The sequence below is a fragment of the Leptodactylus fuscus genome, chromosome 3 (assembly GCF_031893055.1).
Source record: "Leptodactylus fuscus isolate aLepFus1 chromosome 3, aLepFus1.hap2, whole genome shotgun sequence".
Classification (NCBI taxonomy): Eukaryota; Metazoa; Chordata; class Amphibia; order Anura; family Leptodactylidae; genus Leptodactylus; species Leptodactylus fuscus.
Genome location: NC_134267.1, coordinates 170,611,045 through 170,638,278, shown reverse-complemented (window position 1 = coordinate 170,638,278; position 27,234 = coordinate 170,611,045). Strand labels below are relative to the sequence as shown.

Genomic DNA, 27,234 nt, shown 5'->3' with positions numbered 1-27,234 from the left:
TTGCACAAATAGAAGCTGTATGGGAGAGTGATGAGAAAGAAGCCGTTTCTGCACGTACGCCACAAATAGAGTTGCCTGAGGTATGAAAAAGCACATTTGGACAAGGCAGCTTCATTTTGAAAACTAAAATTGAGTTGTTTGGTTATAAAAAAAGGCGTTATGCATGGCGTCCAAAAAGAAACAGCATTCCAAGAAAAACACATGCTACCCACTGTAAAATTTGGTGGAGGTTCCATCATGCTTTGGGGCTGTGTGGCCAATGCTGGCACCGGGAATCTTGTTAAAGTTGAGAGTCGCATGGATTCCACTCAGTATCAGCAGATTCTTGAGAATAATGTTCAAGAATCAGTGATGAAGTTGAAGTTACGCCGGGGATGGATATTTCAGCAAGACAATGATCCAAAACACCGCTCCAAATCCTCAGGCATTCATGCAGAGGAACAATTACAATGTTCTGGAATGGCCATCCCAGTCCCCAGACCTGAATATCATTGAACATCTGTGGGATGATTTGAAGCGGGCTGTCCATGCTCGGCGACCATCTAACTTAACTGAACTTGAATTGTTTGTCCAAAATACCTTTATCCAGGATCCAGGAACTGATTAAAAGCTACAGGAAGCGACTAGAGGCTGTTATCTTTGCAAAAGGAGGATCTACTAAATATTAATGTCACTTTTCTGTTGAGGTGCCCATACTTTTGCACCGGTCAAATTTTGGTTTAATGCATATTGCACATTTTCTGTTAGTACAATAAACCTCATTTCAATCCTGAAATATTACTGTGTCCATCAGTTATTAGATATATCAAACTGAAATGGCTGTTGCAAATACCAAAATATTTAGGACTAAAAATGATTAAGATTAATAGGGGTGCCCAAACTTTTTCATAGGACTGTATATATATATATACTGTATATATATTTTTTAGGTAGTCTAAGTCTTAGATAAATATTGCTTTGGCACATTCATCCATACTAAATACAATTAAATATTTAATGTTTTGGCCTATTCTAACATTTTTTTTACATATATTACAGATCTTTGCATCACAACAGGAAAGAACTGGGCTAACTACTTGACTTCTTATCACTAATAGATTTATAGACCACCACATACAGAACATGAGAACTGAGTTTTAGTATGGAAATAATGCACAAGAGACTAACCTCTCTGCAAATTTATAATTTGAAGAATAAGATTCCAGTAGCAACATAAGCAACACATTTAGTGAAAGAATGGTCAATAATAACCATCAGCATTACTGTATGTGATTTATAACTTGAGATGCTTCACAAGTCAGATAAGGAATATCACAAGAAAACAGTAGCAGGAACAAAATCACAATGCACACATTTAGTGAGATTGGTAATAGTAAAGACAAACTGATAATGAATCAGATAATGCTGTACATTCATAACGCTAGGGTGTGAACACACACATGGGATTCCCATGATGGATAATTTACAACATAAGAACCTGTGGTTTTTCCATCAACCACCACTTAAAACCAAAGAAACAAACAATTCTTGGAACTGTAGTAAATTGCTACTGTGGGCCACACACAGAGAACTCATATAATGTATTATAATAACTAAGCAAACACATTTTTGCAAGAACATACAGAATCATCTGACACCCACATAAAGACCATGAACTTAGTCTCAAGGTATTGGCTAGATTTGTAATAAATAATACTAGATACGATTACATTTTATGTCTTGTGTTATTTTCATTTGTTGGTTGAAGATAATTTCAATTCTATTTTCTGTTCATAATTATGGTTCTGACCATCTTGCTCGAGTTGCTGTTAGAGACATTCAGAGAAATGCTTTACAGCAGCCACATAGACCATAGGAGCCTGTAGTCTGAAGACAACTCACTGACTACTATGATAGAGTGTTGTAAGTCTGCTCTGTGAGAAGGGAATGAGGAAAGCTGTGACCAGCTGTGTAAATGGTATGTTCCTGTATTATTTATATATAGGTGTTACCTGTCAGTAATATGAGGATACAGGTAATCTATAGAGAACTGGAAGTTTCAACCTGCTATGAGGCTTAGGCCCCATTCATATCCATGTTCGGGTTTCCGTTGGGGGAGTTCGCTTGGGGAAAGATGTGAATGGGGCCTCAGTGATGAGACAGAAAACTCCAAGATTTCAGGACATTTTAATACAGATGACATGGAAACAGTGACATTGACAGCAAAACTTAAACCTTGATTCAAACAATAGGCCATTTTCAGATGACCAGTTATCTTTAAAGATGTTTTCCTATCTGTAACTAAGGATCCAATAATCATAAGCTGATGGTTGTGTGTCTGGCAACTGAAACCCCTGACAATCTGCTGTAATGGTCAGATGAAGTGATTGGCTGTTGCAGAAGACATGTGGATTTTACATGGTTTCCATTCATGAATGGATGATCAATGAATCGAGACACTGTGGATGCAAATTTCTATCTATGACATTGATATGTCCTAATAGTGCTTATAGACAACCCTCTTAAAGGGTCAATTTTCCATATAGTACTGTCACTGACAATGTTAAATTACAATTACATGTTAAACTCTTGTCATGGCAATGGACATAACAGTCAATGTTCAGTTATGAAGATTTTTGACACAATGTTGTACTCATGTGTCCAAGTCTATTTATACTGTATGGAGCAATTGGAACGTTTATTAATGCTATTCATGCATACTAGGGACCTCCTACTTGGCTATTGACTGCTATCAGTCAATAGCCTCTATGCTAGCCTCTATAGAGGACAGTATAGAGGTAAATGAAAGCCCCAATTGCATTGTATCAGTGTGACAGCGGTTGTAAAGGTGTTCTGCAAGCTTCACTAATGTGAGGTTAGGATAGGTTCTCTGTAAGTTTGTTACCAATAAAAGCACTTCCTGTGTGTTTACCCTGTATAATCTTTTTATGTTCTTAATACTCCTGGTCCTTGGATTATCAAACTCCTAAATAACTAAATGCAAATGTTTATACCAAGATTACTTAAAATTTAGCCCCAATTTTAAAATAATTTTTCATAAATAAACAGTACAAGTGAATATAAGAAACTTTGTGATACAAACACATTAATCTCCATCTCAGTCTATTACTAGTGGAAGCCATATTCAGAGAGGAGATGGACTGTCAGCCTCACACACAGATTGAATTACAATCTACGGAGAGGGGTGTGGGAGGAGGAGGCTGCTGGATAAAGAGTTTAAGAGACATGCACACACTGCTGCTGTCTATTAAGTGATTTCTTGTCTTACTTGTCTCAACAGGGGTAGAGAGTTACCATAATTAGTAAGCGGTGACGTAACTACCGGGGTAGCAGGAGTAGTGGCTGCCGCAGGGCATGAGATATTAGGGGCCCAGCAACAGTGTTTTTTTTCTTTTCTTAATAGGCCGTTACCGGCTGAAGTTACTCCAGCCGGTAACGAGCCCTGTTTACTTACCGATCCTGGCAGGGCCCAGGATCGGTAAGTGACGCCACGGGCCCCATAAACATCATTATTATACTCGAGGGTCTTTTCAGACGCCCGAGTATAATGATCGGAGGTCCAGGAGAGGTAAAATAACATAAAAAACCATGTTACTTACCTTTCCACACTCCAGACAGGTTCGGGCCTACTTCTGGATGCTTCCTGATGTCACATGACCCGGGACGTAGGTCCCGGTCATGTGATGTCCCAGGTCATGTGACGTCCCAGGTCATGTGACGTCCTGGACGTCATTGAAGAAGGCCAACACCACCAAGGACTGCAGGGAAGCCGGGATAGCTAAGTAACATTGTTTTTTATGTTTGTATCTCCCCTCAGTCTCTTATTATTATACTTTGGGGTCTGGAAAGAAACCAGAGTATAATAATTGTTCATGGGTGTCCACAGTGGGGCATAATAGTGTGTGCAGGGGCCACTATGGGTTATAATACTGTGTGCAGGGGCCACTAAGGGGAATAATAGAGAGCGCAGGAATGTAGGAGGGGGGGGTCAGTTGGTGTCTTCACCGGGTGTTGGTGTGTGTGTGTGTGTGTGTGTGTGTGTGTGTGTGTGTGTGTGTGGGCATATCAAAAGTTTGCCATGGGGCCCCGCTGTTCCTAGTTACGCCACTGTTACTAAGCATAATAAAGCTAGGAGCAGTATGTGTATCTTCTCCTCTTTCCTTCCACGAGCCTTCTTCTTTTCCCCTCTCTCTTCTCTATAGATTTGTGTGTTAGCTGTAACTTGACCTGTGTTTGAAGCTGACAGCCTGTCTTTACTCTGGATAAGAGTTGTATGAGGTTATTGTAACATCCTTGTCCATTCAGACTTCTGCATCCTCCGGTCGCATGCTATGGTGCAGGAGGTGTGATCACTTATGATCCCCTGCTCCTGGGCCTCTTGCTGTATTTTGTTTTAGCACACCTGAGAGTTTGTTTCAGTGCATCAGTCCTGCCAGTACTCTGAGTTCCCTCTGGTTCGCTATGAGTTAACGTTTGTTGCTCTGTGATTGACATCTTACCTTCCAATCATGTCAGGGGCAGGTTCCCGGGCTTCCCATATACAGTCCTTTAGTCCACACATGGGGTCCTGCTATTAGCCTCTTTAGAGCATGCAAATGTATTATTTTTTTCTCCGATATTCTATATTCTGACATTTGATTTGATCTCTTGACTATTCTTCTGGATTCCAATTTTGTACCTAGTTGCTCATCTGGTTCTGACCCCCTTGGCTAGTTTGACCTCTTGGTCTTGTTTGTCTTGTCTGCGTTCTGTGTTTCACTTATCATAGGAAGGATCCAATGTCACTAGGGTAGTTGTGGCAAGCACATGAGGTGACCTAGCATCAGGGCTCACTGTCTATGTCTTCCCCCCTTCCTCCCAAGTTCCAGTAGCAGCTACTGGAGAATTGCTTAAATGGCAAATCACTAACAGTTATTAACCATAATGTACTGTTATGATATAGCTGTATATTGTATTTAGACCACTCATCTTGTTTTTAGTAACAATTGTTATAATAATACAATACATTGTTCCAGTGTATATTGCCTCAGTGAGAAAGAAAAACACTCTGCCTTCAACATGAAGTTCTCCCCTACTAGCTTGCACAGCATGAATGCCTATTTATTACTAGAGATGAGCGAACACTAAAATGTTCGAGGTTCGAAATTCGATTCGAACAGCCGCTCAATGTTCGTGTGTTCGAACGGGTTTCGAACCCCATTATAGTCTATGGGGAACAGATACTCGTTAAGGGGGAAACCCAAATCCGTGTCTGGAGGGTCACCAAGTCCACTATGACACCCCAGGAAATGATGCCAACACCTCTGGAATGACACTGGGACAGCAGGGGAAGCATGTCTGGGGGCATCTAACACACCAAAGACCCTCTATTACCCCAACATCACAGCCTAACAACTACACACTTTACACACTCAATACCACCTCTCTGACAGTAGGAAAACACCTTGAAACATGTGTATTTGGCACTTGCAGTGAGGAGAGCTTGTCACCAGCAGTGAATTTGGCCCTTGTAGTAAGTTGAGGTTGGCACCAACATTTGTTTTGAAAATCAGGGTGGATTGAGCCTCTAACCAGCAGAGTTTGGGCAAATTCATGGTGGAGGGAGCCTCTAAAAACCCCAGTTTGGACCAATTCATGGTGGAGGGAGCCTCTAACCAGCCCAGTTTGGGCAAATTCATGGTGGAGGGAGCCTCTAAAAAACCCAGTTTGGACCAATTCATGGTAGAGGGAGCCTCTAACCAGCCCAGTTTGGGCAAATTCATGGTGGAGGGAGCCTCTAACCAGCCCAGTTTGGACCAATTAATGGTGGAGGGAGCCTCTAACCAGCCCAGTTTGGACCAATTAATGGTGGAGGGAGCCTCTAACCACCCCAGTTTGGACCAATTCATGGTGGAGGGAGCCTCTAAACAGCCAAGTTTGGACCAATTCATGGTGGAGGGAGCCTCTAACCAGCCCAGTTTGGACCAATTAATGGTGGAGGGAGCCTCTAACCAGCCCAGTTTGGACCAATTCATGGTGGAGGGAGCCTCTAAAAACCCCAGTTTGGACCAATTCATGGTGGAGGGAGCCTCTAACCAGCCCAGTTTGGGCAAATTCATGGTGGAGGGAGCCTCTAAACAGCCCAGTTTGGACCAATTCATGGTGGAGGGAGCCTCTAACCAGCCCAGTTTGGACCAATTAATGGTGGAGGGAGCCTCTAACCAGCCCAGTTTGGACCAATTAATGGTGGAGGGAGCCTCTAACCAGCCCAGTTTGGACCAATTAATGGTGGAGGGAGCCTCTAACCACCCCAGTTTGGACCAATTCATGGTGGAGGGAGCCTCTAAACAGCCAAGTTTGGACCAATTCATGGTGGAGGGAGCCTCTAAAAACCCCAGTTTGGACCAATTCATGGTGGAGGGAGCCTCTAACCAGCCCAGTTTGGGCAAATTCATGGTGGAGGGAGCCTCTAACCAGCCCAGTTTGGACCAATTAATGGTGGAGGGAGCCGCTAAACAGGCCAGTTTGGGCAAATTCATGGTGGAGGGAGCCTCTAACCAGCCCAGTTTGGACCAATTAATGCTGGAGGGAGCCTCTAAACAGCCAAGTTTTGGGAAATTCATGGTGGAGGGAGCCTCTAACCAGCCCAGTTTGGACCAATTCATGGTGGAGGGAGCCTCTAAACAGCCCAGTTTGGGCAAATTCATGGTGGAGGGAGCCTCTAAAAAACCCAGTTTGGACCAATTCATGGTGGAGGGAGCCTCTAAACAGCCCAGTTTGGGCAAATTCATGGTGGAGGGAGCCTCTAAACAGCCCAGTTTGGGCAAATTCATGGTGGAGGGAGCCTCTAACCAGCCCAGTTTGGACCAATTAATGGTGGAGGGAGCCTCTAAACAGCCAAGTTTTGGGAAATTCATGGTGGAGGGAGCCTCTAACCAGCCCAGTTTGGACCAATTCATGGTGGAGGGAGCCTCTAAACAGCCAAGTTTTGGGAAATTCATGGTGGAGGGAGCCTCTAACCAGCCCAGTTTGGACCAATTCATGGTGGAGGGAGCCTCTAAACAGCCCAGTTTGGGCAAATTCATGGTGGAGGGAGCCTCTAAAAAACCCAGTTTGGACCAATTCATGGTGGAGGGAGCCTCTAAACAGCCCAGTTTGGGCAAATTCATGGTGGAGGGAGCCTCTAAACAGCCCAGTTTGGGCAAATTCATGGTGGAGGGAGCCTCTAACCAGCCCAGTTTGGACCAATTAATGGTGGAGGGAGCCTCTAAACAGCCAAGTTTTGGGAAATTCATGGTGGAGGGAGCCTCTAACCAGCCCAGTTTGGACCAATTCATGGTGGAGGGAGCCTCTAAACAGCCCAGTTTGGGCAAATTCATGGTGGAGGGAGCCTCTAAAAAACCCAGTTTGGACCAATTCATGGTGGAGGGAGCCTCTAACCAGCCCAGTTTGGACCAATTAATGGTGGAGGGAGCCTCTAAACAGCCAAGTTTGGACCAATTCATGGTGGAGGGAGCCTCTAAAAACCCCAGTTTGGACCAATTCATGGTGGAGGGAGCCTCTAACCAGCCCAGTTTGGACCAATTAATGGTGGAGGGAGCCTCTAACCAGCCCAGTTTGGACCAATTAATGGTGGAGGGAGCCTCTAACCACCCCAGTTTGGACCAATTCATGGTGGAGGGAGCCTCTAAACAGCCAAGTTTGGACCAATTCATGGTGGAGGGAGCCTCTAAAAACCCCAGTTTGGACCAATTCATGGTGGAGGGAGCCTCTAACCAGCCCAGTTTGGGCAAATTCATGGTGGAGGGAGCCTCTAAACAGGCCAGTTTGGGCAAATTCATGGTGGAGGGAGCCTCTAACCAGCCCAGTTTGGACCAATTAATGGTGGAGGGAGCCTCTAAACAGCCAAGTTTTGGGAAATTCATGGTGGAGGGAGCCTCTAACCAGCCCAGTTTGGACCAATTCATGGTGGAGGGAGCCTCTAAACAGCCCAGTTTGGGCAAATTCATGGTGGAGGGAGCCTCTAAAAAACCCAGTTTGGACCAATTCATGGTGGAGGGAGCCTCTAACCAGCCCAGTTTGGACCAATTAATGGTGGAGGGAGCCTCTAAACAGCCAAGTTTGGACCAATTCATGGTGGAGGGAGCCTCTAAAAACCCCAGTGTGGACCAATTCATGGTGGAGGGAGCCTCTAACCAGCCCAGTTTGGGCAAATTCATGGTGGAGGGAGCCTCTAAACAGCCCAGTTTGGGCAAATTCATGGTGGAGGGAGCCTCTAACCAGCCCAGTTTGGACCAATTAATGGTGGAGGGAGCCTCTAACCAGCCCAGTTTGGACCAATTAATGGTGGAGGGAGCCTCTAACCAGCCCAGTTTGGACCAATTAATGGTGGAGGGAGCCTCTAACCACCCCAGTTTGGACCAATTCATGGTGGAGGGAGCCTCTAACCAGCCCAGTTTGGACCAATTCATGGTGGAGGGAGCCTCTAAAAAACCCAGTTTGGACCAATTCATGGTGGAGAGAGCCTCTAAACAGCCCAGTTTGGGCAAATTCATGGTGGAGGGAGCCTCTAAACAGCCCAGTTTGGGTAAATTCATGGTGGAGGGAGCCTCTAACCAGCCCAGTTTGGACCAATTAATGGTGGAGGGAGCCTCTAAACAGCCAAGTTTTGGGAAATTCATGGTGGAGGGAGCCTCTAACCAGCCCAGTTTGGACCAATTCATGGTGGAGGGAGCCTCTAAACAGCCCAGTTTGGGCAAATTCATGGTGGAGGGAGCCTCTAACCAGCAGAGTTGTGGGAAAGCAGGGTGGAGGGAGCCTCTAACCAGCAGAGTTGGTGGAAATCAGGGTGGAGGGAGCCTCTAACCAGCAGAGTTGGGGGAAATCATGTTGGAGGGAGCCTAGTATTAGCAGAATTGTGCAACGCTTATGGTGGATGAGTATGAGGATGCGGAGGAATTGGAGAGGTTGAGTACAGACATGGAGTTTCATGTTGGGGTGCTTTACACAGGTGGGCACAAAAATGAAGGCTCTATCCAGTGGTGGTTCATTTTTATCAAAGTGAGCCGGTCGGCACTCTCAGCTGACAGACGGGTGCGCTTGTCAGTGATGATGCCACCGGCTGCACTGAACACCCTCTCAGATAGGACGCTGGCGGCAGGACAGGACAGCACCTCCAAGGCATATAGGGCAAGTTCAAGCCACAGGTCCAACTTCGACACCCAATACGTGTAGGGCGCAGAGGGGTCGGAGAGGACAGGGCTGTGGTCGGAAAGGTATTCCCGCAACATGCGCCTATACTTCTCACGCCTGGTGACACTAGGACCCTCCGTGGCGGCACTTTGGCGAGGGGGTGCCATCAAGGTGTCCCAGACCTTAGACAGTGTGCCCCTCGTTTGTGTGGACCGGTGAGAACTTGGTTGCCTACTGGAGGAACTGCCCTCCCTGCCGCCAACGTCACATGCTGGAAACATCTCCATCATATTCTGCACCAATTGCCTGTGGCAAGCATTGATGCGATTGGCCCTCCCCTCTACCGGAATAAAAGACGAGATGTTGTTTTTATACCGGGGGTCAAGGATAGCAAAGATCCAGTACTGGTTGTCCTCCATGATTTTGACAATACGCTTGTCGGTTGTAAAGCACCCCAACATGAACTCAGCCATGTCTGCCACAGTGTTAGTTGGCATGACTCCTCTGGCCCCACCGGAAAGTTCAATCTCCATTTCCTCCTCATCCTCCATGTCTACCCATCCGCGCTGCAACAATGGGACGATTCGAAGTTGCCCGGAAGCCTCCTGTATCACCATCACATCATCGGACAACTCTTCTTCCTCCTCCTCCTCCTCCTCCTCCTCCTCCTCCATTAAACGCAGTGAAGCGGACAGATGTGTGGACCTACTCTCCAGCTGTGACGGATCGGATGCTATCCCTAACTCCTCTGTGTGATCTGAGTTATCCCTGATGTCAATCAGGGATTCTCTCAGAACACACAAGAGCGGGATTGTAAGGCTCACCATCGCATCCTCAGAGCTCACCCTCCTTGTGGACTCCTCAAAGACCCGTAGGATGTCACAAAGGTCTCTCATCCATGGCCACTCATGGATGTGAAACTGAGGCAGCTGACTTTGTGGCACCCTAGGGTTTTGTAGCTGGTATTCCATCAAAGGTCTCTGCTGCTCAACCACTCTATTCAACATCTGAAACGTTGAGTTCCAGCGTGTGGGGACGTCGCACAAAAGCCGGTGTTGTGGCACATGCAGGCGTTGCTGGAGAGATTTTAAGCTAGCAGCGGCTACTGTCGACTTGCGAAAGTGGGCGCACATGCGCCGCACTTTCACCAGTAGCTCTGGAACATTGGGGTAGCTCTTTAGGAAACGTTGCACCACTAGGTTGAAGACGTGGGCCAGGCATGGAACATGTTGGAGTCCGGCAAGCTCCAGAGCTGCTACCAGGTTCCGGCCGTTATCACAAACGACCATGCCTGGGCCCAGGTGCAGCGGCTCAAACCATATTGCCGTCTCATCGAGGAGGGCATCCCTCACCTCGGAGGCAGTGTGCTGTCTGTCCCCCAAGCTGATCAGCTTCAGCACAGCCTGCTGACGTCTACCAACGCCAGTGCTGCAACGTTTCCAACTCGTAGCTGGGGTCAATCTAACAGCGGAGGAGGAGGCGGTGGCGGAGGAGGAGGCGGTGGCGGAGGAGGAGGCGGTAGAGGAGGAGGAGGAGGGGGGTGTTCTTCTCGTGTCCCTGCCAGGAATGTTAGGCGGGGAGACGAGGTACACCGGGCCAGTTTGGGAAGCAGTCCCAGCCTCAACTACATTCACCCAGTGTGCCGTCAGTGAAATGTAGCGTCCCTGTCCGCATGCACTTGTCCACGCGTCGGTGGTCAAGTGGACCTTTGTGCAAAGCGCGGAACTAAGGGCCCGCCTGATGTTGAGTGACACGTGCTGGTGCAAGGCGGGGACGGCACACCGGGAGAAGTAGTGACGGCTAGGGACGGCATAGCGAGGTGCCGCAGTTGCCATCAGGTCCAGGAAGGCGGGAGTTTCAACAAGCCGGAACGCCAACATCTCCTGGGCCAGCAGTTTAGCGATGTTGGCGTTCAAGGCTTGCGCGTGTGGGTGGTTAGCGGTGTATTTCTGCCGCCGCTCCAATGTCTGAGAGATGGTGGGTTGTTGTAAAGAAACGCCTGATGGTGCCTTTGATGGTGCAGGAGAAGGAGATAAGACAGGACCAGGGGAGGATGAGGTAGAAGTCAACAAAGTGGCGGAGGCAGATGAAGTGGTGTCCTGGCTCGTCCTCTGGAGTGCATCGCCAGCACAGTCAGCAGTGGCAGTGGCAGAGGCAGTGGCAGAGGCAGTGGCAGTGGCGTGAACGGCAGGCGGCCTTTGTCCTGCCGTTGCTGCCTGCCACTGATTCCAGTGCTTGGATTCCAAATGACGGCGCATTGAAGTGGTGGACAGGTTGCTCTTCTCAGAGCCCCTAATCAATTTCGAGAGGCAAATTGTGCAGACAACACTATATCTGTCCTCGGCGCATTCCTTGAAAAAACTCCACACCTTCGAGAAACGTGCCCTCGAGGTGGGAGTTTTTCGGGGCTGGGTACGAACTGGAACATCTTGGGAGATTCCGGGTGTGGCCTGGCTTCGCCTAAGCTGCTGACCTCTGCCTCTGCCTCTAGCTACCCTTTTTGGTGCTGCACCTGCCTCAACATCCACACTACTTTCCCCGCTTGACATCCCCCCTGTCCAGGTCGGGTCAGTGTCCTCATCATCCACCACTTCCTCTTCCAACTCCTGTCTCATCTCCTCCTCCCGCACAATGCGCCGGTCAACTGGATGCCCTGACGGCAACTGCGTCACATCATCGTCGATGAGGGTGGGTTGCTGGTCATCCACCACCAAATCGAACGGAGATGGAGGAGACTCTAGTGTTTGAGCATCTGGACACAGATGCTCCTCTGTTAGGTTCGTGGAATCGTGACGTGGAGAGGCAGGTTGAGGGACAATGAAAGGAGCGGAGAACAGCTCTGGGGAGCAGGGACAGTTTGGGTTATTGTTCTGTAAAGCTTCGGAATTTTGGGAGGAAGGAAGACAAGACTGTTGGGTAATAGGAGGAGAGGAGGCAGAGTCTGACTGGCTGCTGGACAATGTGCTGTAAGCGTTCTCTGACAGCCATTGCAAGACCTGTTCCTGGTTCTCGGGCCTACTAAGGTTTGTACCCTGCAGTTTAGTTAATGTGGCAAGCAACCCTGGCACTGTGGAGTGGCGCAATGCTTGCTGCCCCACAGGAGTAGGCACGGGACGCCCTGTGGCTTCACTGCTACCTTGCTCCCCAGAACCATTCCCCCGACCTCGCCCACGGCCTCGTCCACGTCCCTTTCCGGGAGCCTTGCGCATTTTGAATTCCCAGTTAGAAATTGGCACTGTATACCAGTAGTAAAAATTGTGGGTGCACGTAACCCCAATATATTCTTTGAATTCCCAGTCAGACACTGGCACTATATGGCAGTAGCAAGAAATGAGGGTATTTGTATTCCCAATATACTCTTTGAATTCCCAGTCAGACAATGGCACTGTATACCAGTAGTAAAAATTGTGGGTGCACGTAACCCCAATATATTCTTTGAATTACCAGTCAGAAACTGGCACTATATGGCAGTAGCAAGAAATGAGGGTATTTATAACCCCAATATATTCTTTGAATTCCCAGTCAGACAATGGCACTGTATACCAGTAGTAAAAATTGTGGGTGCACGTAACCCCAATATATTCTTTGAATTACCAGTCAGACACTGGCACTATATGGCAGTAGCAAGAAATGAGGGTATTTGTATTCCCAATATACTCTTTGAATTCCCAGTCAGACAATGGCACTGTATACCAGTAGTAAAAATTGTGGGTGCACGTAACCCCAATATATTCTTTGAATTACCAGTCAGAAACTGGCACTATATGGCAGTAGCAAGAAATGAGGGTATTTGTATTCCCAATATACTCTTTGAATTCCCAGTCAGACAATGGCACTGTATACCAGTAGTAAAAATTGTGGGTGCACGTAACCCCAATATATTCTTTGAATTCCCAGTCAGACACTGGCACTATATGGCAGTAGCAAGAAATGAGGGTATTTGTATTCCCAATATATTCTTTGAATTCCCGGTCAGACAATGGCACTGTATACCAGTAGTAAAAATTGTGGGTGCACGTAACCCCAATATATTCTTTGAATTACCAGTCAGACACTGGCACTATATGGCAGTAGCAAGAAATGAGGGTATTTGTATTCCCAATATATTCTTTGAATTCCCAGTCAGACAATGGCACTGTATGCCAGTAGTAAAAATTGTGGGTGCACGTAACCCCAATATATTCTTTGAATTACCAGTCAGAAACTGGCACTATATGGCAGTAGCAAGAAATGAGGGTATTTATAACCCCAATATATTCTTTGAATTCCCAGTCAGACAATGGCACTGTATACCAGTAGTAAAAATTGTGGGTGCACGTAACCCCAATATATTCTTTGAATTCCCAGTCAGACACTGGCACTATATGGCAGTAGCAAGAAATGAGGGTATTTGTATTCCCAATATATTCTTTGAATTCCCAGTCAGACAATGGCACTGTATACCAGTAGTAAAAATTGTGGGTGCACGTAACCCCAATATATTCTTTGAATTCCCAGTCAGACACTGGCACTATATGGCAGTAGCAAGAAATGAGGGTATTTGTATTCCCAATATACTCTTTGAATTCCCAGTCAGACAATGGCACTGTATACCAGTAGTAAAAATTGTGGGTGCACGTAACCCCAATATATTCTTTGAATTACCAGTCAGAAACTGGCACTATATGGCAGTAGCAAGAAATGAGGGTATTTATAACCCCAATATATTCTTTGAATTCCCAGTCAGACAATGGCACTGTATACCAGTAGTAAAAATTGTGGGTGCACGTAACCCCAATATATTCTTTGAATTACCAGTCAGAAACTGGCACTATATGGCAGTAGCAAGAAATGAGGGTATTTGTATTCCCAATATACTCTTTGAATTCCCAGTCAGACAATGGCACTGTATACCAGTAGTAAAGATTGTGGGTGCACGTAACCCCAATATATTCTTTGAATTACCAGTCAGAAACTGGCACTATATGGCAGTAGCAAGAAATGAGGGTATTTATAACCCCAATATATTCTTTGAATTCCCAGTCAGACAATGGCACTGTATACCAGTAGTAAAAATTGTGGGTGCACGTAACCCCAATATATTCTTTGAATTACCAGTCAGAAACTGGCACTATATGGCAGTAGCAAGAAATGAGGGTATTTATAACCCCAATATATTCTTTGAATTCCCAGTCAGACAATGGCACTGTATACCAGTAGTAAAAATTGTGGGTGCACGTAACCCCAATATATTCTTTGAATTCCCAGTCAGACACTGGCACTATATGGCAGTAGCAAGAAATGAGGGTATTTGTATTCCCAATATTATCTTTGAATTCCCAGTCAGACAATGGCACTGTATACCAGTAGTAAAAATTGTGGGTGCACGTAACCCCAATATATTCTTTGAATTCCCAGTCAGACACTGGCACTATATGGCAGTAGCAAGAAATGAGGGTATTTGTATTCCCAATATACTCTTTGAATTCCCAGTCAGACAATGGCACTGTATACCAGTAGTAAAAATTGTGGGTGCACGTAACCCCAATATATTCTTTGAATTACCAGTCAGAAACTGGCACTATATGGCAGTAGCAAGAAATGAGGGTATTTATAACCCCAATATATTCTTTGAATTCCCAGTCAGACAATGGCACTGTATACCAGTAGTAAAAATTGTGGGTGCACGTAACCCCAATATATTCTTTGAATTACCAGTCAGAAACTGGCACTATATGGCAGTAGCAAGAAATGAGGGTATTTGTATTCCCAATATACTCTTTGAATTCCCAGTCAGACAATGGCACTGTATACCAGTAGTAAAGATTGTGGGTGCACGTAACCCCAATATATTCTTTGAATTACCAGTCAGAAACTGGCACTATATGGCAGTAGCAAGAAATGAGGGTATTTATAACCCCAATATATTCTTTGAATTCCCAGTCAGACAATGGCACTGTATACCAGTAGTAAAAATTGTGGGTGCACGTAACCCCAATATATTCTTTGAATTACCAGTCAGAAACTGGCACTATATGGCAGTAGCAAGAAATGAGGGTATTTGTATTCCCAATATACTCTTTGAATTCCCAGTCAGACAATGGCACTGTATACCAGTAGTAAAAATTGTGGGTGCACGTAACCCCAATATATTCTTTGAATTACCAGTCAGAAACTGGCACTATATGGCAGTAGCAAGAAATGAGGGTATTTGTATTCCCAATATACTCTTTGAATTCCCAGTCAGACAATGGCACTGTATACCAGTAGTAAAAATTGTGGGTGCACGTAACCCCAATATATTCTTTGAATTACCAGTCAGAAACTGGCACTATATGGCAGTAGCAAGAAATGAGGGTATTTATAACCCCAATATATTCTTTGAATTCCCAGTCAGACAATGGCACTGTATACCAGTAGTAAAAATTGTGGGTGCACGTAACCCCAATATATTCTTTGAATTACCAGTCAGAAACTGGCACTATATGGCAGTAGCAAGAAATGAGGGTATTTGTATTCCCAATATACTCTTTGAATTCCCAGTCAGACAATGGCACTGTATACCAGTAGTAAAAATTGTGGGTGCACGTAACCCCAATATATTCTTTGAATTACCAGTCAGAAACTGGCACTATATGGCAGTAGCAAGAAATGAGGGTATTTATAACCCCAATATATTCTTTGAATTCCCAGTCAGACAATGGCACTGTATACCAGTAGTAAAAATTGTGGGTGCACGTAACCCCAATATATTCTTTGAATTACCAGTCAGAAACTGGCACTATATGGCAGTAGCAAGAAATGAGGGTATTTGTATTCCCAATATACTCTTTGAATTCCCAGTCAGACAATGGCACTGTATACCAGTAGTAAAAATTGTGGGTGCACGTAACCCCAATATATTCTTCGAATTACCAGTCAGAAACTGGCACTATATGGCAGTAGCAAGAAATGAGGATATTTATAACCCCAATATATTCTTTGAATTCCCAGTCAGACAATGGCACTGTATACCAGTAGTAAAAATTGTGGGTGCACGTAACCCCAATATATTCTTTGAATTCCCAGTCAGACACTGGCACTATATGGCAGTAGCAAGAAATGAGGGTATTTGTATTCCCAATATATTCTTTGAATTCCCAGTCAGACAATGGCACTGTATACCAGTAGTAAAAATTGTGGGTGCACGTAACCCCAATATATTCTTTGAATTACCAGTCAGACACTGGCACTATATGGCAGTAGCAAGAAATGAGGGTATTTGTATTCCCAATATATTCTTTGAATTCCCAGTCAGACAATGGCACTGTATACCAGTAGTAAAAATTGTGGGTGCACGTAACCCCAATATATTCTTTGAATTCCCAGTCAGACACTGGCACTATATGGCAGTAGCAAGAAATGAGGGTATTTGTATTCCCAATATATTCTTTGAATTCCCAGTCAGACAATGGCACTGTATACCAGTAGTAAAAATTGTGGGTGCACGTAACCCCAATATATTCTTTGAATTCCCAGTCAGACACTGGCACTATATGGCAGTAGCAAGAAATGAGGGTATTTGTATTCCCAATATATTCTTTGAATTCCCAGTCAGACAATGGCACTGTATACCAGTAGTAAAAATTGTGGGTGCACGTAACCCCAATATATTCTTTGAATTCCCAGTCAGACACTGGCACTATATGGCAGTAGCAAGAAATGAGGGTATTTGTATTCCCAATATATTCTTTGAATTCCCAGTCAGACAATGGCACTGTATACCAGTAGTAAAAATTGTGGGTGCACGTAACCCCAATATATTCTTTGAATTCCCAGTCAGACACTGGCACTATATGGCAGTAGCAAGAAATGAGGGTATTTGTATTCCCAATATATTCTTTGAATTCCCAGTCAGACAATGGCACTGTATACCAGTAGTAAAAATTGTGGGTGCACGTAACCCCAATATATTCTTTGAATTCCCAGTCAGACACTGGCACTATATGGCAGTAGCAAGAAATGAGGGTATTTGTATTCCCAATATATTCTTTGAATTCCCAGTCAGACAATGGCACTGTATACCAGTAGTAAAAATTGTGGGTGCACGTAACCCCAATATATTCTTTGAATTCCCAGTCAGACACTGGCACTATATGGCAGTAGCAAGAAATGAGGGTATTTGTATTCCCAATATATTCTTTGAATTCCCAGTCAGACAATGGCACTGTATACCAGTAGTAAAAATTGTGGGTGCACGTAACCCCAATATATTCTTTGAATTCCCAGTCAGACACTGGCACTATATGGCAGTAGCAAGAAATGAGGGTATTTGTATTCCCAATATATTCTTTGAATTCCCAGTCAGACAATGGCACTGTATACCAGTAGTAAAAATTGTGGGTGCACGTAACCCCAATATATTCTTTGAATTCCCAGTCAGACACTGGCACTATATGGCAGTAGCAAGAAATGAGGGTATTTGTATTCCCAATATATTCTTTGAATTCCCAGTCAGACAATGGCACTGTATACCAGTAGTAAAAATTGTGGGTGTATATAGCCCCAATTCTATTGCTAGGGGACTTGCAGGGTATTTCTGGGGTGAAGGTGGGGGGGCACACCGTTGGAACGGGTATCGGGGTATATATCGGGTATACGGGAATACACTGACAGTGTATTCCATTCAGGATCCTGGGAAAGCTGGGTTGCGGCGATTGAGCCCGTCAGTGCCACGTTACACTGACAAGCTTCTCCCTGGAATTTAGCTCTTATAAGAGCTGTTGGTTGTCTTCTCCTTCCTATCCTAGCCTGTCCCTGCCTACCCAGAATCTAAGCCCTAGCTAGCTGGACGGAAACCTCCGTCCTCGGTGAATTGCAAGCTCAGAATGACGCGAACCTGGGCGGCGCTGTTCTTTTAAATTAGAGGTCACATGTTTTCGGCAGCCAATGGGTTTTGCCTACTTTTTTCAACGTCACCGGTGTCGTAGTTCCTGTCCCACCTACCCTGTGCTGTTATTGGAGCAAAAAAGGCGCCAGGGAAGGTGGGAGGGGAATCGAGTAATGGCGCACTTTACCACGCGGTGTTCGATTCGATTCGAACATGCCGAACAGCCTAATATCCGATCGAACATGAGTTCGATAGAACACTGTTCGCTCATCTCTATTTATTACCTGTTGCCTTCTCTGGATTGTTGCACATAAAGCACAGCCATGACCCAGTTTCCTCACTATATCCAAAAAGATCAAAAAACCTCACTTCTTCCAGATGCGTATGTATAAGGTCCAAATCCTAGAAGAAAAACACACAATGAGCATTATTACTTTTGGAAATAAACTTCAAATATTAGAAAGATATTCAAAATATTTGTATTCCAACCAGGAGCCAAAATATGAGACGTCTCACGCTGTGCCTACCATTGGTTCTGCTGAAGATGTGCTAGATGGCCAAGGATTTGCTGTGAGGCCAACATTCATCCCGTGACGTTTAGTCATGACTGAACTGTGGGAAATATAACTAATGGATCGTCCATACTATTTGCTGACTGCTTCTGTTATTATCATCACCATTACTGTGAAAGTGGTCGTACATTGATACTGCAGATCATTGCTATGATCTTAGGTTACCTCATCGTGAGGTAAATACATTACGATTCTCTTCTAGAAATGCCTCTCCCTAGTAACAGATGTTTACAATGTCAGGTACATTTTCCATATTGGTTATAGGCTGGTAAAAATCACTATCTTTGCTGCACCAAGAAAATAACATATGGATTGTATTTGTTTTTCTAAATTCATAGAAACTCTCCATAAATGTATACACAGTGCTTAAATAATGGGGCACTAGATTTGCTGCATACTCTTATAGACACATTCACACCTTCTGGTTTTGATTTTAACATGCTGAAATCCTCATCAAATCTGCTCAGAATCCAATGCAAGTGAATAGTAATTTTGTAACCTTATTTTGTAACCTGATTGTAACTTAAATCTGTACAGAGTTTTATCCACATGGTAGAAAAAAATACATATCTATGACATGTGAACATACACATATACACAGTGGCATAACTAGGAATGGCGGGGCCCCGTGGCGAACTTTTGACATTAGGCCCCCTCCAAGAGGGGGTACATAGGAGTGCAGGCTTTTTGTGAATAAGAGGGTGACGTGGGGTGCAGGGTGTGTCTAAGCAAGAGGGGAAATGGGGGTGCAAGCTGTGTGCAAGCAAGAGGGTGTTCTGGAGGGGGAACTACCCATTCCACCACACTCTTGCTCACCCACAGCCTGCACCCCCATTCCCCCTTCTTTCTCACACACAGCCTGCGCCCCCAGGTCACCCTCTTTGCTCATGCAGCCTGCATGCCCATGTACTTCTCTTGCTCACACACATCCTACACCACCCATTCCCTCCTCTTGCTCACATAGGGCAGAATGGGGGGTGCAGACTATGAGTAGGAGGGGTACATAGGTGTGCAGACTGTATGTGAGAAAGGAAGGAATGGGGGTGCAGACTTTCTCACACACAGCCTACACACCCATGTACCCCTTTTCCTCACAGCCTATAACCCATTCCCCCCATTGTACACTGACCTGTACAATCCGTGTAGCTCCTCCCACAAAAGACACTGAGTCTATGTTAGTAGATTAAAGGACCTTTGATGACGTCATGATGACGTCATGTCTCAGGTCCTTCAATCTACTAGTATAGATGCCGACACAGGGCCTGGGGAGAGTGGCAGGAGATAGAAGTCTCTCCTGCCCGCTGTCACTATGCAAGTGCTGGGAGGCAGCAGGGGCCCGGACAGAAGGTGGCCCCTGCTTGGGTGCAGTAGTAAAGGCAGCAATTGCTGACTTTACTACTGTTAAAAGATGGACTGTGGAGGAAGCAGCTCCTCTTCATCTTCAGGCAGCCACCAGCACTGCAGTAAATAGGGCCTGTTACGTGCTGGAGTTACACCAGCAGGTAACGGCCTATTTAAAAAAAAAAAAAAAAATCCACAGCGGTAGCAGCTGTCACTGGGCCCCCTAGTATCCCGGGCCCTGTGGCACATAAGTTCACATAATTTGATCCCTTAGTATGGATAGTACAGGAAAGTACACATGGTCACATGGTACATGATTTTATTTACATATTCCATCCACTTGGATAAGAAGTATTCAAATGAACATTGACTTTCTCCATAGTCAAGGTCCCTGAGATAGAATTTATAAAGGTCATGAAGACCCTGAGGAAACCATTTATGAGCAAAAATGGAGAGCTGCTCTACAGTGATAGTGATATAGAGGGATGCAGTTTAGGGATTCTGGTGTGCTGACATAGGGTCCCAACCCATAGTAGTCATGCAGAATGAAACGTCACACTTAGGATGTGCTAGTGACCTTTCTTTATTATTCACACTCGTGATAGTAGAGTACGAGTGTGAATAATAAAGAAAGTTCACTAGCACATCGTACAGTGATAGTGAATTTCTGGTCTGTCGAACCTGCGGAGTGCACATGTTACATGGGAAATGTGTAGCCAAAAGCATCACCCCTTTTCAATAACAGCTAAAATAGAGTAGCTGTTTCTGAAGCTCCATAGTTACAAAATTAGCAAAGCTATGTGCGATACACTCTTTCTGTAGCTCCCACTCTCCTCTAAGGGAGTTTCTGGGATGGCATAGAGCAGCATTGCTCGGCTGTTCCCATAAGTTGTGCCTGAAGGGGTCAGGAAAGCTATTAACATTTCAGCATCAATTTGCCAAAATGGAAATGACCCTTTAAGACTTTAAAAATTTGTACTTTAATCAACTGCCCTTTCATCTCTACATGTAAGACCAAGAAAGGTAATCACTTTTAGTGGGCCTTCAGTGGGAAGGTAGGAATGTAAAAAAATGTTGGCCAGTGACTACGATCTCCGACTAAATCATCCCTCTAAATGCTGCTATTGACTATTACTATGTGTTAGTAAAATCTATCGCAGAAAAGTGAATAAGACAAATGGGAAGATATGATTGACGTCAAAAGACTAATCTATATGCCTGCTCCATAGAGGAAGACTGGTAATGGAAACCATATTGGCTAAATCTTCTGAAGAGCAATGTGAAACACAGCAGATCTCCAGTGTAGAAAACCAGAGATCTGATCTTCTATCCTTTCTTCTACAGAATCACCTATAGGAAGTCTGGGCAAGAAAGCTCAGTAGAAGCAGTGGTGTGGACTGAAACAATCGAGACAGGGGCACAAAATGTGCAGCAAACTGGTTTATTTAGAAAAAACAAACAAACAGGAAAATAAATAAACCTTGACTTTAGGCACAAAAATGAGCAAAACAAAATACAGTCCTAACTTCAGGCATTAACAAAATAAAAAAACCTGCTCGTCTGAGCAACTAACTAAACAGAACTGATAAATTAACTATGCATGTGGCTTACTTACAGTCACCCAGGAAACAAGAGCAATATTGTCTCACCAGACTCAGGGTTACAGGACAGAACCATACACCTGCTTTCACCTCATGTAATGCAAGATCTCCAGCCTTTTTCTGGCCCAGTTGAGCCAAGGACCTACACCTGGGCTGAGGCCTACTCCAGATCCGCCCTGGACCACACATATGTCAGAAACCTGGGGCTGATATATCTGGACTCCAGCACTCTGCCTGTCACCTTCTCACAGACGTTACAATTAGTTTGGTCAGAAGCCTCTGTAATTTGCCACATCTGTAGATAATTTTTTTCTCCTTTCATTATGTTTTGATATAATTTAATTTTCCTTCCTGCGCTGAATACATAGAAGATGACTACAAATTCTCATATAAAAGTTACTGACAAGACTGAAGATATTTTTATAAGCATAATCACTAGAGATGAGCGAACACTAAAATGTTCGAGGTTCGAAATTCGATTCGAACAGCCGCTCAATGTTCGTGTGTTCGAACGGGTTTCGAACCCCATTATAGTCTATGGGGAACAGATACTCGTTAAGGGGGAAACCCAAATCCGTGTCTGGAGGGTCACCAAGTCCACTATGACACCCCAGGAAATGATGCCAACACCTCTGGAATGACACTGGGACAGCAGGGGAAGCATGCCTGGGGGCATCTAACACACCAAAGACCCTCTATTACCCCAACATCACTGCCTAACAACTACACACTTTCCACATTCAAAAAAACCTCTATCAAAGTGGGAAAATACCTGGAAACCTTCTTTACTCCCCAAATGGATGGACACAAACCCCAATTTAAGCTCAACAAACAGTAACAACCACCCCTTTAAATCACGTTCCCCATGACAACCACAAATGGAATAGGCAATGGGAATTCCAAAAGCCCTCACCCTTAACTGTCATTTTGAGTGAGTGTGTGTGTGTGTGTGTGATGTGGTAAGACCTTCCAAAATTCACTTTTCTAGCCCTTAACATGAGCCCTTCCAAACAAAGTTACATGACCTTAAGCTAAGCTACCAGCAGAGATTGAGGCCCTTGGCATGAGTAGAGCCTTGCACCAGCAGTGTTTTTGGCACTTAGGGTGAGTTGAGCCTTGTACCAGCGTGTGTCCCTTAACATCAGGCGGGCCCTAAGTTCTGCGCTTTGCACAAAAGTTCCACATTAACTAGGCTGAATGGTACAAAGATTAGTAGGCCCGAGAACCAGGAACAGGTCTTGCAATGGCTGTCGGATAACGCTTAAAGCACATTGTCCACCAGCCAGTCAGCCTCTACCTCCTCTTACCCAACAGTCTTGTCCTCCTTCCACCCAAAATTCCCAATCTTCTCAGAACAATAACCCCAACTGTCCCTGCTCCCCAGAGCTGTTCTCCCTTCCTTTGACTGTACCGCAACCTGCCCCTCCATTTCGCGATTCCACGGACCTAACAGACGAGTATCTGTGTCCAGATGCTCAAACACTAGAGTCTCCTCCATTCCATCTCCGGTCGATTTGGTGGCGGATGACCAGCAACCCACCCTCATCGACGACGATGAGACGCAGTTGCTGTCAGGGCAGCCAGTTGACATGCGCATTGTGCAGGAGGAGGAGGCGAGACAGGAGTTGGAAGAGGAGGTGGTGGACGACGAGGACACCGACCCCACCTGGACAAGGCAGATGTCAAGCTGGGAAAGTAGTGTGGATGTTGAGGCAGGTGCAGCACCAAAAAGGGTAGCTAGAGGCAGAGACATGTCCAGAGGCAGAGGTCAGCTGCTTTGCCGAAGCCAGGCCAGACCCGGAATGTCCGAAGATGTTCCCTTTTGTACCCAGCCCAGAAAAACTCCCCCATCGAGGGCACGTTTCTTGAAGGTGTAGAGTTTTTTCAAGGAATGCGCCGAGGACAGATATAGTGTCGTCTACACAATTTGCCTCTCGAAATCGAGTAGGGGCCCTGAGAAGAGCAACCTGTCCACCACTTCAATGCACCGTCATTTGGAATCCAAGCAATGGAATCAGTGGCAGGCAGCAACGGCAGGACAAACGTCGCCCGCCGTTCATGCCACTGCCTCTGCTCACAGTGCTGGCGATGCACTCCAGAGGACGAGCCAGGACATCACTTCATCTGCCTCCGCCACTTTGTTGACTTCTCCCTCATCCTCCCCTGTTTCTGTCTTATCTCCTTCTCCTGCACCATCAAAGGCACCATCAGGCGCTTCTTTACAACAACCCACCATCTCTCAGACATTGGAGCGCCGGCAGAAATACACCGCTAACCACCCACCCACGCAAGCCTAGAACGCCAACATCGCTAAACTGCTGGCCCAGGAGAGGTTGGCGTTCCGGCTTGTTGAAACTCCCGCCTTCCCGGACCTGATGGCAACTGTGGCACCTCACTATGCCGTCCCTAGCCGTCTCAACTTCTCCCGGTGTGGCGTCCCCGCCTTGCACCAGCACGTGTCACTCAACATCAGGTGGGCCCTTAGTTCCGCGCTTTGCTGCAAGGTCCACTTGACCACCGACACTTGGACAAGCGCCTGTGGTCAGGGATGCTGCAGTGCTTATCTTTAATGACAGGCAGGGTGAATGTGGTGGAGTCTGTTCCCCGGGTGCAAACTGGGGTGGCCTATCTCCTCTCCCAGGCCAAAATTCATGGCAGGAGTAGACTGAAACCCTACGACGCTGCAACCTCCACCACAGCTACTAGCGGCAAACGCTAAAACACTGGTGTGGGGAGACGTCAGCAGGCGGTGCTGAAGCTCATCAGCTTGGGGGACAGACAGCACAGTGCCTCCGAGGTCAGGGATGCCATCCTGGCTGAGATGGCATTTTTTTTTCCCTGCTACACCTGGGGCCTGGCATTTTTACGCCTGTGATAATGGCTGGAACCTGGTAGCGGCTCTGGAGCTTGCCAGCCTCCAACACGTTCCATGTTTGGCCCACGTCTAACCTAGTGGTGCAAAGTTTTTTAAAAACATACCCAAATGTACCGAAGCTACTGTTGAAAATGCGGCGCTTGTGCGCCCACTTTTGCAAGTGCACAGGAGTCGCTGCTAGCCTAAAAACACTCTAGCAAGGCCTACATCTGTCCAAACACAGGCTGTTGTCCGTCATTCACACACGCTGAAACCCTACAATACCATATCTTGAGCAGGGTGTGTGAGCTGCACAGACCTTTGATGGAGTTCCATCTACAAAACCCAAGGGTTCCTCAAAGTCAGCAACCAAAGTTTCTGCACCATGAGTTTCCAGGGGTGGCAGAGTTATGGCTAGGGGAAGAGGCATGGATAGGGATGATATCTAGGGGCAAAAGCAGTGTGGATGTGGAGGCAAGCTAAGCAGGAAAAACTGGGGGTACAAGCTAAGGCATGGACTGGGGTGATGTCTAGGGGCAAAAGCAGTGTGGATGTGGAGGCAAGCTAAGCAGGAAAAACTGGGGATACAAGCTAAGGCATGGACTGGGGTGATGTCTAGGGGCAAAAGCAGTGTGGATGTGGAGGGAAGCTAAATCAACAAAAAACCTGGGTAGAAGCAAAGGCATAAACTGGGGTGATGTTTAGGGGTGAAAGCAGAGTAGATGTGGAGGGAAGCTAAGCAGCAAAAACAGTGGGTAGAAGCAAAGGCATGCAAAACTCTACCCTGTTGGAAGACTTATTCCTAGGTCTGGAACACGTTAATGGCCCCCCTGGACAAATTACTGCCACTCAGGGGCCTAGTGTCACCAGGAGGGACAAGTATAGGCGCATGTTGTGGGAATACCTGGCCGACACCAGCTCTGTCCTCTCCGATCCCTCTGTGCTCTACAGCCTAAACTTATTTTCTCATCTTTTTTTCTGAACTGCACATCTCTTGCCTGCTTCCTTTGGGATCTTAGAAATGGTGGTCCACTTCCACAGATGGTAACTTCAATAGACAGTGTAACGGGAGTAGCTGAGGGATCGCTGTCTTAACCACTTTTTGGCACAAAATTAACTTCCAAAGCCAAATATGGTGCAAGTATATGATGCAAGGACACCTACACACCTATCTCTGACACATTGGGGAGTTCACCCTCATGCGCCCTTTTGGCCTGCACCATCATGCGCCTCTTCCCAGCCACTCCACATTTCCCAAGCTTTTCATTGCAGGCAGAAGTACAATACAACCCACCCCCATGCCCAAGCCTGTAACAGCCTCATCGATAAACTGCTGGCCCTGGAGATGTTGGTGTTTGTTTATGCTTCTGGAGACCCAGGCCTTCCGTCAGCAGATGGCAGCTGGGGCACCTCCCTATGCTGGGCCTAGCCGTTACTACTTCTCTTGGTGTGCTGTCTCTGCCTTGCGCCTGCATGTGTCCCATAACATCAGTCGGGCCCAGAGCTCTGCGCTTTGCTGCAAGGTCCACTTGACCACCGACACATGGACAAGCGCCTGTGGTCAGGGATGCTGCAGTGCTTATCTTTAATGACAGGCAGGGTGAATGTGGTGGAGTCTGTTCCCCGGGTGCAAACTGGGGTGGCCTATCTCCTCTCCCAGGCCAAAATTCATGGCAGGAGTAGACTGAAACCCTACGAAGCTGCAACCTCCACCCCAGCTACTAGCGGAAAACACTGTAACACTGGCATGGGGAGATGTCAGTAGGCCGTGCTGAAACTGATCAGCTTGGGGGACAGACAGCACAGTGCCTCCGAGGTCAGGGATGCCATCCTGGCTGAGATGGCATTTTTTTTTCCCTGCTACACCTGGGGCCTGGCATTTTTGCGCCTGTGATAATGGCTGGAACCTGGTAGCAGATCTGGAGCTTGCCAGACTCAAACACGGTCCACGCATGGCCCACGTTTTCCAACTTGTTGGTGCCATGTTTCTTTGAAACCTACACCATTGTGCCTGATATACAGGTCAAAGTGGGGCCATTTTCGTAAGTGAGAACTAGCCTCTGCTAGGCAGAAAACATTCAGAGCACACTCCTCTCATCTTCGCACCGTTGGCTGGCGGAGGAAGACGAGGGGGTTGGAGTGGCATCTGATGTCCCTATCCCACACGAGGCTAGAGGGTGCACTTCAGTGCATCCCATTGCTTCACCACAAATGGTGTGAAGGGGAGTGGAAAATGGAGGAAATGGAGAGTGACCCTTACAGTTGGGGCCAGCAAAGGCATGCCAAGTAACACACTGGCACACATGGCTGACTTCATCTTGGGTTGCTTTTCAACACATATTTCACATCATGAAGAACAAATAATACTGGATTTTTTCAAGCCTCGAACCCCGGTCTAGGTCTAATGTCTGTTCCTTTCTTATATTAGGGGAGAGGGAAAAAAAATTACTTCAGTGATACGTTTAGCGTACATAGACTGACTATTAATGTGTATCCCACTTAGTGTTGTTAGGGTTACACACCGTCACAACCTGGCTAAAGCTTCTATAGCTGTTAATAAAGTCAACATAACTTTACGGTATCCAAAAAGACAGCTGGTACCGACAGAGAGCAAGACAAATGTCACCCAAAGCTGTGAGCTCTGAACACCCACAGTGACTTTGGCGTCATCATCATTATAAGGGAGTGGGTGGTAATAAATAACTTGGCAGTGCCTAAAACCCAAAAAGCTTATACAACTATATTTACATTAAGATACACAAATGAAACTTTTCAGTAGCATGTCATGAGACAAGCTGATAAGCTCTTCCTTTGTGCAGTGCTATTTGAAAGTTAAACGCTGCCTTT

The 27,234-nt window shown here is 46.0% G+C and overlaps 1 protein-coding gene across 1 annotated transcript in view; it reads right to left on the bottom strand.

Moving 5' to 3' along the window:
* The window catches only part of VEPH1 (ventricular zone expressed PH domain containing 1), a 261,145-nt gene that overhangs the window by 24,295 nt on the left and 209,616 nt on the right, over positions 1-27,234 (bottom strand). Inside the window, exon 12 of the mRNA XM_075268752.1 lies at positions 18,304-18,421. Coding sequence (XP_075124853.1) covers positions 18,304-18,421 — 118 coding nt within the window. The remainder of the gene's footprint in view (positions 1-18,303; positions 18,422-27,234) is intronic.